Genomic DNA, 14224 nt, shown 5'->3' on the forward strand with positions numbered 1-14224 from the left:
TGACACAGATTTAATCAAGCAGTTTGGATGGTTTCCTGATGGCAAAGTGAGCATACAGGCATAATGTGTGGGGTAAACTTATCTAGACGAGGAAAAATACTGATTCCTCACAGTTTCCCAAGCCCTGTAGTGATGTTTTAGTTTATTTGAACCATCTATGGCTTTCTTTAAATTTGTAACGTTTTTAAAGGGCCTATGACATGCTGCTTTTTGGATGCTTTTATATAGGCCTTAGTGGTCCCCTAATACTGTATCTGAAGTCTCTTTTATATAGACCTTAGTGGTCCCCTAATACTGTATCTGAAGTCTCTTTTATATAGGCCTTAGTGGTCCCCTAATACTGTATCTGAAGTCTCTTTTATATAGACCTTAGTGGTCCCCCTAATACTGTATGTGAAGTCTCTTTTATATAGGCCTTAGTGGTCCCCTAATACTGTATCTGAAGTCTCTTTTATATAGGCCTTAGTGGTCCCCTAATACTGTATCTGAAGTCTCTTTTATATAGACCTTAGTGGTCCCCTAATACTGTATGTGAAGTCTCTTTTATATAGGCCTTAGTGGTCCCCTAATACTGTATCTGAAGTCTCTTTTATATAGACCTTAGTGGTCCCCTAATACTGTATCTGAAGTCTCTTTTATATAGGCCTTAGTGGTCCCCTAATACTGTATCTGAAGTCTCTTTTATATAGGCCTTAGTGGTCCCCTAATACTGTATCTGAAGTCTCTTTTATATAGGCCTTAGTGGTCCCCTAATACTGTATCTGAAGTCTCTTTTATATAGACCTTAGTGGTCCCCTAATACTGTATCTGAAGTCTCTTTCCCGAAATTCAGCCTTGGTGCAGAATTACAGTCACTAGAGCCAGTCCCACAATGAGCTTTCCTTAGGATGTGCCATTTCTGTGTCTGTAGCCTTAAATGCTATTGTGGAGGAGAGAGGGGGGGTAAGGTGGAGGGTGGGGGTGTGGCCTTGACCAACTGCCACTTTGCTCGTTTGAAAGCCATGATGTCTCTCTCTCATGGGCGGGCCAAATTCTCTGGGCGGGCAGAGCAGAGAAAGGGGAGGTAACCTTTCCCCTTATGACGTCATAAAGGGAAGATTCCAGATCGGCCCATCTGAGCTTTCATTTTCTCAAAGGCAGAGCAGGATACCCAGGGCTCTGTTTACACCTATCACCATTTCTAGCCACTGGGGGGCCATAGGCAGGCTGGGGGAACTCATATTAATGTTAAAAAAAACCTCATATAGTGAAATTTTCATGCCATGGGACCTTTAAAGGATTCATTGTTCACTCAAATGTTTCAACTGGGAGTTTTTATAATGGTCTAAATGTTGTTTCAGAGGATAGGGAAATCATTTACTTTATGATGGAAAATGAGAAAATATTAAATAAAGTATAAACAATGGCACCTGGAAACTTCTGAACACATCGAATTGTATCACTGCGTGCATTAGGAGTGATGCATTCCCCTGATCAGTCAAAACCCCACTCGATAATGTTTAGTTATAGCCAATGGATTGACATTCCCTTAATCGTCATCTCATATAGATGAGCTGTTAACTTCACAATAGAAAAAATATTAGGAAAATGAGAATAGAAACGTTTCAGGTCACGTCAGATGTCAGTGGAAGTAGCAGGAGCAGCAGCTGCGGAGATGACCCTCGATAGATTTAATGTAGTATTATATTTGCAGACAGATTTTCCACAGGATAATACTTGCGCCCAATGGAACTTTGAAATGAAAGGCAATGTCCCGGTCTCCTGAGATGCTATATCAGCAAAGACTCAGCAATGCAGGAGGGGCCGCAGACACATTACAAGATAAACACATATTGACACTTCTGGCAGAATTCATCATTTCTGTCCCAGACCATTTTTCTCTGTTTGCAAACAGAGCCTTGTGGCAAGCCGGATGTTCGTGTTCAGACATTTACAGTTATTGAAAAGGTGAAGATATCAACTTCCTACATTGCTTGTAGATGGGAAAATGTGTTATGAGGTTAAGCAGCATCAATAGCTGATCCAGTAATGGTAATAATACATCCAGTTGATTATATTTTATTTTGAAATGGTTATGTAGCTTCCATGTATTATTGGTGATGCTGCAGATAATGTATCTACCCCTCACTACAACATGCTGAGAGCATCTTTTACATAACTGTTTTCTTTGTCTCTGCAGTTTTATCCTCTCCCTCTCTCTCCATTTATTTTCATTTACAGGTCTTACTGTGTAAATTATTTCACATCTGAACAAACAGAAAACTTCAGAGAGATTTATGATTCAGTTTTCCTTCCCTTGGTTTTATGTTATTCTCATTCTCATGGAAACAACACCACACGCAGTGCTATGTACTGTATAATCAACCCTAGCACATCCTCGCCTCCTCTCTGTTTAGAAAGAGGCCAGTTCTTTAGATCCTGGAAGCCTTTTTTTCTCCAGAGCAAAGCTACAGAAGCCGGAACTCACAGTAAATTATAAATACGCCATAACCTTTCTGCGTGAACCCTGCCTTTCATCATCCCCCTGTAGTCAGATGGTCCCGGGCAGGCTCAGTTATTGTGATCTGCCCTGGCTAATTGTTAAACGTGTTCTTGTCAATCAAGCCCAGCCGAAAAGGCAACTCCTCAGCCGGCACTACAATGAGCTGCCTGAGCCGCAGTAGCCTTAGAAGTAATTGCCGTCCACTCACCAGAAGCCCATCTCCATTCCATTAGCGGCTGTACAATATGAATGGTTGCAGTAGGTTGTTGACTGCAGACCTATTGAAGCTTGTGCATGTGCTCAATAGCCCCTTTTCAGTGGCATGTGTTTCATTTCCACACGGACAGGCCAAACAGGAAGAGAGGTAATTGCATTGGTGATGGCATTGTGTTCGCTGACAGAGAAGCATATTCCCTTCACTTCATCAATCAAAAAGCTACAGTAAATATTCAGAGAAAACAAACAGAGTCAATGAGGAGATTATATGTATGAGAGCCAAAACAAGTTCATTGTTACACTACTTTATATCCCGCAGTTCCATAGAGTTGTTCTAACTTTATTTAGCTGCTGTAGCTGAATTGATCTCCCTCACGTACTTCTTCTTCGTAACTCAGATGCATGGTTTGTTAGGTATATAAGCAGCTCTACTGAATGACAAAACGCCGTGTCACCTTGGGGATTCTGTTGGCAGTTGGCACATAATACATAATGCTGAGTGATAATAGAAAAACAACTATCAGACAAAGACACAAGAAGCTAGATGACTGTGGCATGATTGTCGATGGCAAAAAAAACAACAACATGCTGTTGATGTAGGGGAAAAGACATTGTGTGGAATAATGAGAGGCTCTAGCTTTGTCATCAACAATTGTAAACATCTCTGACGTCAATAAAGCACAGCAGCAATCTATAAACCAAGATCCCTTCTCCGGCCTCCGTTCAAATGCTTTTTCAAAGGCGGCCGACACTTCAGAGGTGTCGGTGAAGTCATCTTGAGATTTTGAAATGGATGTGGGCATGATGTTAAATGAAGGAGTGGAATCTTTCAAGCACATCTCATTCCAATAAGCCAAAGGAGTGCGTTTAGATTCAGAATGGTTCCACTCGGCTGGAGAGAAACATTTTCTGAATTTAAACGCTAACCAATTCTTCAGCAAGCCCTTCGCTCACATGAAGCGTTAAATTCACCTCAAAGCAGCAGCAAAAGAGATTTACATTTTCCGTATACAGGCTTTAGAGCCTTTGGGTTGGTTGAAGATTTGCATTAAGGGGATTTTTTTTCTCCTCCACTCCCATCTAAGAAACTTTGCAAAGTTTAATCATGGCTTCTGTTGACGCCCCTGGGTTTTGTATCTTAAGCTGCTTCTCACTGGCTGGGAAACATAAGAACACTTCATCATAAACTGTTCAAGTCTGAATATAGATTTCACAAATCATTCCAACCGGGACTTTACATCTAAAAATTACCCCCTCAAATATTGGATTTGTAATTATGGCTTTTTGTGTGGCCTTCTTGGTGTACGACAGCACATGAAAAACCCTCAAGCTTTGAAGGAATGACTCATTAAAAAGCAACTTTTCTTGCCACAATTCACCGAGCAATTTCATCTTCTGATTAACACAGTGGCTTTTAATTTAGTTTAAGAAAAGAAAAAAGTAGACATTTTATTTAATATAATTGCTTTATCAAAGTCTCATTCCAATTAAAATGCATAGTAACAGCAGCATGGGTAACCATCTGTGGTCCTTACCCGCATGCCGAGCTCGATGTTCTCGCCTCCGTAGACCTCCATGCCAGGATCCAGCAGACCAATCTCACCAAAGTATTCCCGGTCAACCACAAAGGAGCAGCCGATCATAGCTGGAGTTCTGGATGAGCAAAGAAAGACGGCATCTTTTGAATATTATTATCCAGTCACTAAACTTTTATATACCCACAGAAAATGTGTACATTTTTATAATTTCTGTACTGTATTTATGGTCTATTTGTATTGTATTTATGCTCTATCTTTTATGAGCATTAAATAAGCAGTATGAGCACTGTAATTTCCATTCCTATGGCTGAAATACACTTGACTTGACTTGAATGCTAAAATATTCAATGTAATCAAAGCAGAAGGCATCCCAGGTCTGCAAAGTTATGTTGTGCCTTCCTTTGACCAGAGAGACCAGAGTGGCTCTGAACACACTGACAGAGTGACAATATGGAAATGCCAACAGGAATTAAAAAGATAATTTGAATTTTTCATCAGTCCAGCTCGGCCTGGTTTTATTTAAAAATGCAGCCACTGTGGTCGAGGCAGAAATGTCTGTTATCCGATCCCAATATATTGGTAGGGCTGCTAGATTTCTGTGCATCAAGTCAGCCAATCTCTTGTTGCCATTTGGGGATGCTAAGATGTGGTGCAGCTTTAAAGCAGCAATAATTAATCTATTGGCAAACATTCATTTGGTGTTGTGTTTCTGATCACCTGACAAATCTAACTCCAATATTCACTCTCTTTTTTAGCTCTTTATACTTCCCACCAACTCCTGAGAAATATATCTCTCTCTAGCTGCTAAATGCTCCACAATGTCTGCTGTTTGTTGGTGCTGGGCAGGTAGCATACAGTGGCTTTATCAGAGCTTTTTTTTTTTTTACTGAAAACAGCTGCCTGCTGTGGCTGGAAATGAGGTTGATGAAAGTGGTGAGAGTGAACCAAAACAGTAAAGTAAACCAAAAAATGTAATTAAAAGACGCTCTGAATCAAATGCTCTGTATCACTTAGGGGGAACTGCAGAGTAGGTGGGTTAGTCTCTGTGGGTTCATACTTTGATACATTGTGAATATAAAAACATTGATTAGTGCAGCTTTAATATTTAGATGAAATAAAAAGTAGTACAAGTACAAGAAAGAGAAGGAAACTAAACATAACATCCAGCATGACATTTTAACAGAAATTGTCAGATTTCCTTATACTTATTAACTCCGCCAAGGAGGTTATGTTTTTGGTTCGGTTTGTCCATGGTTGGTTTGTTTATCTGTCAGCCGGATACCAAAAAAAACATTACAAGCCTGATTTTCATGAAACTTTGTAGAAGGGTGAAGCATGGGCCAAGGAAGAACCCATTCAATTTTGGACCGGATCTGAATAACGGGGCACCTACCAAAATAATTTTTCACTCGTTAAAATTGCCAGATGGGCATTTGTGCTGCATTCATGTTGTCTTAATAGTCGGAAAACTCCGTTCCCGACTAGGAAAGTTCACACTGCATTAACATTGTGAGATGATGGAGGTCTGCGCTCTCCGAGTGCCCTTCTAGTTATGATTTAGTAGAAAAAACTAAAACTACTTTCAAAACCAAAGCAACTTGAAAACACTCAAGGTCAGCTGGTAGAGCAAGAGATAGATAGTGTTTTTTTCACAAAACAAAGTGGTTACTTTCCACCTTTACTAAAAGAAATGGTCCCACTTTAGCTGCTGTCCCCTCAGGGCTGCTTTTTACTACTATTATCTGTCAGGTCTTAAGTGCTCTGGGAAAAAGCCCCAGAAAAAGCACGACATTTTATACGCAGTGCTGAGCTGCGTTATTTTTTTCTCTAAAGTGACCAATGAGTGGCTTTATTCTTCTTTCTTAACCCTCGTGTTGTCCTCGGGTCAAATTTGACCCATTTTCAAAGTTTCTATATCAGTTACTATGGCTTTCTTTCAACCAAATTTCCCAAAAATAACATGGATGGTTCCAAACACTTGTTGTCAAAACAATTCATAATGCTTTCTTATTTTACTCAACAATAATAAGCATAATTTCATGTAAATGAGTTTATTGGCCATCAATTCCAAAAATAAGTGTAAAACTAGTTGTAATAAGTTATAAAGTTGGCAAAGAAGATGTAACACAGAATTGAGTGATAATTATAGGCTACTTTATGCTTTATAAACAGACAAGTGCACGGTCGTCGACGGGAAGACAATACAAGGGTTAAATGCTGCCCGGGGTACGTTCACCATATATTGTTACACACACATACAAAAGAAGCATATGTGTGTGTGCCTCTTCAGTTTGAGAGCCATGGCAGTAGTAAGTACTCAAAGTGGAAAGCTGCATTATGATTCACTGACTCTGTGTTAAAAGAGTGCACTGAGCCATATTGTATGTGAGCCAGGTGCTTTTAGGTTTAGACCCCATATAAAACACTGTGGCCCATTACCATGGAGAGTTATTTTATTTTGTATTGATCAGTAGATGACTAAATCTCTGGTGCACGGATCAATGTAAACCCACATGTACCATTATATTTCCGGAAAAAGCTTTCCTACCATTGTTCTGACATAAATCTTTATGATTTGACATTCATAGTACATGTTGTATGCGTAGTGCCAAATTGATGCAAGTTGCTCAAAATAATACATTTTAAAGAAACAACAGCTTGTTGAAAGTGCTCTTGTTGTGCTTTATGGTGATTACTGATTAAAAGTTATTTCCTCCTTATGGCATAAAGAGTGTCAAAATATACTTATTACCATATTTAGTACTCTTATTCTCATTATTTATGTGACATCCAACTAGAGTGTCAAACACTTCTTAGTGGAAAATAAATACTTACTTACAATATATGAATACTTACATTAATACTGAGAATGTCTTTAGCTAATTATTCTAAATACCTTTGTTCCACACTAAAAAGTAACTTTTGTTAAAACAACCCATGCTTGCTGACTCATATACTCTTATTGCCAGACGTAGCCTCATACAGTCTTTGTTTAAATTATAAGGCCATGACAGGGAGGCTTTCAAGTGCCATTATTTGCACTCACTGTGCAGATAAAAAAACAGACGCAGCACACACTCAGCCTCGTTCACCTCATCCTTTCTCCTCTCCTGACAAGTGACCTACCTTGCTTGTCTGCACAGTGCAAACTTTGTGCAGCTCTCCTTGAGTGTTCTCTTTAAAATAAGCTTCCTGGCAATGTAAACCCTGTCTGTTTCAGTACAGACTCAGCACCTTAAGTCAGATGCATGTGATGATGAAGCTAAAACACATTTGTTATGTTTGCGATGCTTTTTAGCACCGGTATGAAATATCCTCACACTGATAAGTCTCAACTTCAGTGGGGCCCTGACACACCAACCCAATAATCAGCCGTCAGACAGTCTGGCGAGGTCGGTGACTCGAGTCTGTTCGGTGTGTTCCGTGCTGTCGTCAGTCGGAGGAGCCGTCGGCCTTCATTTGGGCCGATTTGACATGTTGAATCGGACGGCGGGCAGTCGGACTCAATGGCCAATCTGATTGGTGGAGCGCTAACCCGGAAATGACGATTGGGATGAGCCTGACTAACGCCTCTCAAAATCTGACGAAAATCTTTTAAACTGACCTTTGTTGATCTGAAATGAAGACAGATTCAGCAACTGCATGGCATATTTCTCGCTTAAAATGTTTTCAGAAACATGTTTCGGTGAACTATCTTCGTAAAATATGAGATCGTATTCCGAACGAAGAAGGCATTATGCCCGGTTGTAGCAACCAGACCCACGTGACGCGTTCGTCCAATCAGCTACCGGTTTATTTGGGCGACAATACAGATTAGCGCCGCCTGCTGTTATGGAGACGTATTGCGTCTCACGCACGCAGAACGTATGCTCAAGTCAGCGTTGCTTCGGTGTGTTACGAACAACTTTTTTGACCAACTCGGGGAGGCTGTCAGTCCAACTGCCTTTTCTGCCGAAGGTCAGCCGTCGGGTTGGTGTGTCAGAGCCTTAAAGGGAAAAGAAAAAAGAACAAATTATAGCAAAGTTTCTCTCATTTGTCTGGGGTGCACGGTGATCAAACATGCAATATGAAGGCATTAAAAAAGTAATCCCCCTACTAGAGCCAATGAACTGAATTTAAATGAGTAATTAGAGCCAGCTGTTCCTCCAAAAATACCAGAAAATAGAGAGGCTGAATGCTATGCATGTCCACTTCTGGTTTCAAGAATCAAAACAGCGCCGGTTTCACTCTGACTCGCAATTTTTTCAGCAGTATTCAACAATCAGACAAAGAGAAATCAATCATAGAAGAGCCAGAGGTACCAGTTTCTCCATTGACTAAAACGTTCAATAGGCTTTGATGCAACACAGCTACTGTTCCTGCTCTATGTGTGCCTTCAATCACTTGGCTGTAAAATACAACACAGTCTCTAGTGGCTTTTTTGGAATATTTTGTAAGTGGGAATGACACACCCAGCCATTGTTTTTCTATTTGTCACCACTTTTTAGTTACCCGCACTGTTGCTCTGGCTCTTTGTACCTACACGTATACAGCACAGAGAAGTCACTTCAAACAGCAACATAAAGAAAGTGTGTTTGTCACTAACTTCTGGACTACATTAGACATCACAGATTAATGGTGGAATTTTCCAGTGGGTTTCTCATTTAATGTCATTAGGTTTAGGTTATTTTTAGCGTGCAGATGGTGCGCCTGCAGGGCTTATCCGCCCCTCCCACCCCTTAACTTTGCCCCCCCCAGAATATCTGCTTGCAGTATGCAATATGAACATCTGATACATATATACAATTTGGCAAAATAAAGACTTTTATCATAGATTGCTTACTTGTCTTCCAGATGAAGACACTGCTGTTGAAACTGCTTTTTGAACCAGGCATGTGGCTTTTCTGTGACGTCGCATTTCAAATGGTATGACAGCCCTGATGCATCAAGTAACGAATAAGAGGAAAATTAATGAAATGTCGTAATTTTGTTTGAATTTCTTTTTCAAAGTAATAATTTGACTTATCATAATCATGTTAAATCACATTATCTTATGAACTCTTTTAAAGGCTATATCATTCATAGCTACTATTGATAAACATTGCCATACTTGATGACAAAATACTTCACTGGACTTTGACATATTATCGAAAAGTCCTCTATTGCTGTGTACATGTGTGCGTCATTTGTTGTGTGCATCATTTATTGTTACACCTGTTTAAAGTGCAGTGGTGTTTATAGTCCTGTTAATAAGTTTCTTAACCAGTAATCTACTGGCTTATATTGAACTTTTTTTTTTTTTATCTATGGAAAGCTTATACTCCTATTTGCCTTACTGAAGTATGCCTATAACAGCAAATTGCAGAAACTATTGTAAGTGTTGCTTACCTATGTTTGATTCTCATATTTTCTTTGCTCAAAAGTGATTTAAACTGCGGCCAGAGCAGATGACAATCTCAAGAAATTATACAGATGTTTGGTGTGGGCCTTCCTATAAAGCTCTTCTCTTATCCAAATACATGGCTTTCCACTTAGGAAACAGTGTCCATGTGGTTTTCTTTGAGTATTTCAGGTTTCTGTTCAAACCACCACATGGTAGACCTTTTCACTACCATCCTATTCTGTCCTGTCAATAATCGCTGTACATACGTTTCCAAAGCAAAAATATATTTTTGTCAAATCTCTAATGATGGTTGCAATCCAGAGTGTGGCAGTTTTGTGCCTTCTTGTTCCTTTTTACTCGCTTTGTTGTTGAATGTGTCTGAGCCAGAAAAGGCTTTGAGACTGAGCTCTGAATGGCCACAAAGCGTCTGTTGTTGATGGGCAGAAACCTTGAGGAAACAAGTGGGAGAATGATTTCCAATAGAAATCCACACAGCCGACACACTTCAACTGGCCCTTGAGGCGATTTGTCCATTTGCGGGGAAACACGAACCAGCTCTGCAGTGTATGAGGCTGTTCTATCTTTCTTCTATCCCAGGTCTAGCTCTTTATGCTCAATAATACATGGTTTTTGTAAAGCTTTGATAAGACATCAATATTTAGGTCCACACTATAAAAGTTATCACTTTGTTTGTTTGTATAAGAGCAACTGTATCAAATTAAACCTTTATTGCTTTGCCTTTGCTGGACCGAGCGAGGTAATGAAACTGCTTTGGAATTCAGTTTTTATTGCCCTTGGTCAAAATCCGACAGTATGTGTGAATATTTAAGCTTTATAAGTTTGGAATATTAGAAGACATTCTATTAAGAAGTATCAGTATGTTTCATGTTTGCAGCTTAGTTGAAATGCAGCAGCCGAGGCTTTCAGTGATACAAATCAAAAAATGTAGCTTATTCTGATTCCAGCAACTGTTCAATTTGCCGATGGGTTTAGAATCAACTGACAGACTTACTGATTCATTTTAAAGCATGACAAGGTCGATCCTAAAATACTGCAGGCCCTTGAACTCTCCATTTGCCAGTGTGTTGCCTCAGACCCTCAGTTAGGCTTCTTAAATCCTTGCCATGTCTGTTCTTGATACTAAAGTTCATCCTTTTGACTCTGGAACAACCTGGCAGAGAAACTCATGCTACAGTAGCTACTTTACTTTATGTGATTGCTTTTACTTTTATTATTGCTATCTGATTATGCTCTCTATCCTTGTCCTTGATCTTGATCTTGTCTCTTTTTTTGTACTAATTAATTAGCCCTAAACACGATGCGATTAAGGGCCGAGCATAACACGTTATTCTTTTTTAATTGCATGCCGCCATTTATTAATTTATTTTCACTTCACTCGGCTTCGCGTCATGCCAGGCTATTATTATACTATTATAATAATAATAATATTATATTACTATACAGGCTACTATTTTGACCCTTTGCCGCACTTTGCCATACTTCCTCGTAACACATCCTGCTGCTGCAGGCTGCAGGCATGATGGAGAAAGACAGCAGCAACACAGTTCTGAATGGCGTTTTCTATTTTCCAAAACTCCCGGACGGGTCAAAAGCCATATGCACCTTGTGTAAAGACGAATTCAAATATCACCGAAGCACGTCAAGCTTGAGCTACCACCTACGAGCTAAGCATAGTCGTACAGTTAACGTGACTCAGGTTGATGCTAGCAGGCTCAGGCTAAGAACTATTTTGGAGAGTGCTACTTGCCGACCTGTGGATGAAACCAAATCCCCAAAAATTACTACAGCTCTTGTAAAATGGGTGGCAACTAACTGCAGACCTGTCAGCATCGTAGAAGACTCGGGTCTTAAAGACTATGGTTGGCATGTTCTGACCCGTCTTATACATTGCCGTCGAGGGGGACAGTAGTTTCATGCATACACAGCCTGTACGACACGGAGAAAGCAGCCAAACTGGAAATGCTGCAAAGTGATGCAAGGTGATCACTGGACGTCAGTGAGTAATCAAAATTATTTAGGAGTTACTGCGCACTATTGACTCTAGATTCAAATGTGTGACTAGATTCACACATTTTTCTTTTGTTTACAGTAAATAAATAAATAATAAACAAATACGTAGATATGCAGATCGTATCATAATACTATTTCACATTTTAATATTTTTATTTTTAATCTCTTGCATGTTTGTCTGATTTGCTGCGCATCCCTGTGTGTGTAACAAGCATAGTGTGCGCCTTTGACTAATTTGCTGTTAAAATAACAATGAAATGCTGCGTTACTGACTTTAGACCAGGTTTTTGTTGGTCAATGGCGCCATCACCTTCCGCTGCCTCAAGATAGCAATACGCCCAGAATTCACCTGAACACACCTCCCTGTAAGACCAGCACGCCCACCGGCGCACAGATGGGCTCAGGTGCATTTGCTATTTAAACGACGCGGCCGCTGGACGGGAAACTGACAACTGCATCGGTCTTAAACTAGCAAAGACACTTGCGTCAGGCTTTGCGCTGCGCTGCGCCGGGTGCAAGATAGGGCCCTAAGTCAGTTTTGAGTTCACAACCCTAACCCTGTCTACTTCGCTAAACGGGTACTAACCATTATCACCTGTAGCTAATACACTGAGTATCGATAAGTACTTCATACAACCCCACTTCAAAAAAGCCAAACTATCCCTTTAACCGTGCACCTGAGAGGCAGCTACAGTTTTTTTGTTAAAGTGCATTTTAGGCATGACCACATTTGCTATGTGCATACTGCACCTATCTTTATCTGTTCTTTTCTCTCTCTTATTTTGCTCGCACTTCCTCTAGAATCAAGCCCAGCCAGATATTGAATAGTATCGACGAGTATTAATAAAAGACAGCACATCCATTTTTGCCGCTACCCCTCTCTTTCTGGTTTTGAACACATTCCAGTTACTGCTATCTCCCTGTCTCTCTGTTGTTGTGCCTTCATGTTCAGCCATGCTGCCGTGGCAACAAAATCATGGTAATGTTCTCTTCTGAATGATCTAAGATTTTCTTCATGTTATCGCAATGCTGACCCATTCTGATCTGAGCACCCAAGAGAAGCTGCATGGTGGGCTGCATGCTCCAGGATCTGGTATTGTATCACACATCCAAAATGTGACTTCTCTAATATTCTCCACGCTCCAAAACATGGAATGGACAAATAGCAGGTAAACATCCATTGATACATAGTGAGGTCAACGCTTTATGATCAAGTGTTTTTCTGTTGTCTTGATGAATTCAGTATAATGAACATTTCCACAGCATTAATTTGGAGTCTTGCCATTCCCACCACTTCTGGTGAGTTTCTCTTTTTAAACAGAAATACTGTTTAGTTTCTAATCAGTTCTACTTTTGCAATTTTTTTTAAAGCCCTCTAGTGGCTTAAAGAGCATAATCCCACTCTGGTTTTCTGGTACACTTTTAAAATGACTTTCATTCCATATATTCAGACTTTCAGTCATTATAGTCAGACTTTCAGTCAATATATTCAAGGTTTCTGTTTCTATGCAACACCATACTCCTGAGCTCTTTCTCAATCAATTAAAGGCCAATATGATTTGCCCAGGGACGCATATAATCAATTCTAGGATTATACAGCAACATGATACAAGCCAGTACTGTCTCAATCAAGCAATCAGCAGTGAACACAATGGTATGCCCTGCTCATATATAACACACAATTACAGTAATGACACTGCATCGCCGTGGCCTTTGTGATCCTGCATCAAAATGAATATATTAATTATGGTAATTAGACAGCTTTGTACGAGAAGCCTTTATTTGTGTGTTTGGGTGGTACGTCGGACCACAGAGCACCTTAGTTTGATGGTTCCACACATGAATAAATCATATCTTGAGCCTATCCATATTTCATCAAACATCCTCATCTATAATGGACGCTGTTCGCCAGCCGAGGGCCTCACCTGATAGGGGCCGTCTCATCGCCCTTGTCCAGCCACTCCTGTGGAGGGATGATGTACATACACCACAGCCCCCAGTTGTAGCCATGGGCGGCGTTGGCGTACTGCTGCACCTCAAACGTGTTGTACTTGATGTTGTCTATGGCGGGCAGGATGATGCGGGTGTGATCCTCCTTCATCCGGGTCAGAATAGGTTCAGCCCTTTGGACAAGAAGAGAGGCAAAAGTTAAGAGCGGACTTTCTGAGTTAAGTATGCAGGAGCTTCATTGCACCATTGCAAAAGGTGAAGAAAGACAGTGAGAGGGGAACAGTCTGCTACAGGGCAAATAATAAAGCCATGCATATTTTCCATTCTGTCCCTGTGAAGGTTTGAAGTATTAATAATGCAACAATGTTCGAATTAATACAACTTGAACGTAAACCTAAAGTGGAAGCTGTGAATGTGGTTTTACAGAATTGATGTGCAGGAAATCAACTCAAATATTTTTCAAACATACTGTAGACCCGATTCCATGAAACGATGCCAGCTATGGATGACTGCAAATGTCTTAACTTTCACTCCAGCGCCACATTTACATGGGTTTTTCAGCGAAGATGCAGTCTGTTGAATCAGCATCTATTCAAGATTCAAAACGACTGCCAGGATCCGCTTCCCTCCACTGTTTATGATGTG

General features: G+C 40.3%; 1 protein-coding gene across 1 annotated transcript in view; it reads right to left on the reverse strand.

Annotated features, from left to right (window-relative positions):
• Positions 1–14224, reverse strand: part of galnt9 (polypeptide N-acetylgalactosaminyltransferase 9) — a 112042-nt gene that overhangs the window by 41913 nt on the left and 55905 nt on the right. Inside the window, exons 5-6 of the mRNA XM_078249647.1 lie at positions 13555–13752; positions 4234–4351 (exon numbers count right to left, since the gene is read on the reverse strand). Coding sequence (XP_078105773.1) covers positions 4234–4351; positions 13555–13752 — 316 coding nt within the window. The remainder of the gene's footprint in view (positions 1–4233; positions 4352–13554; positions 13753–14224) is intronic.

This window comes from Sander vitreus, chromosome 5 (assembly GCF_031162955.1).
Source record: "Sander vitreus isolate 19-12246 chromosome 5, sanVit1, whole genome shotgun sequence".
In the NCBI taxonomy this organism is placed as follows: Eukaryota; Metazoa; Chordata; class Actinopteri; order Perciformes; family Percidae; genus Sander; species Sander vitreus.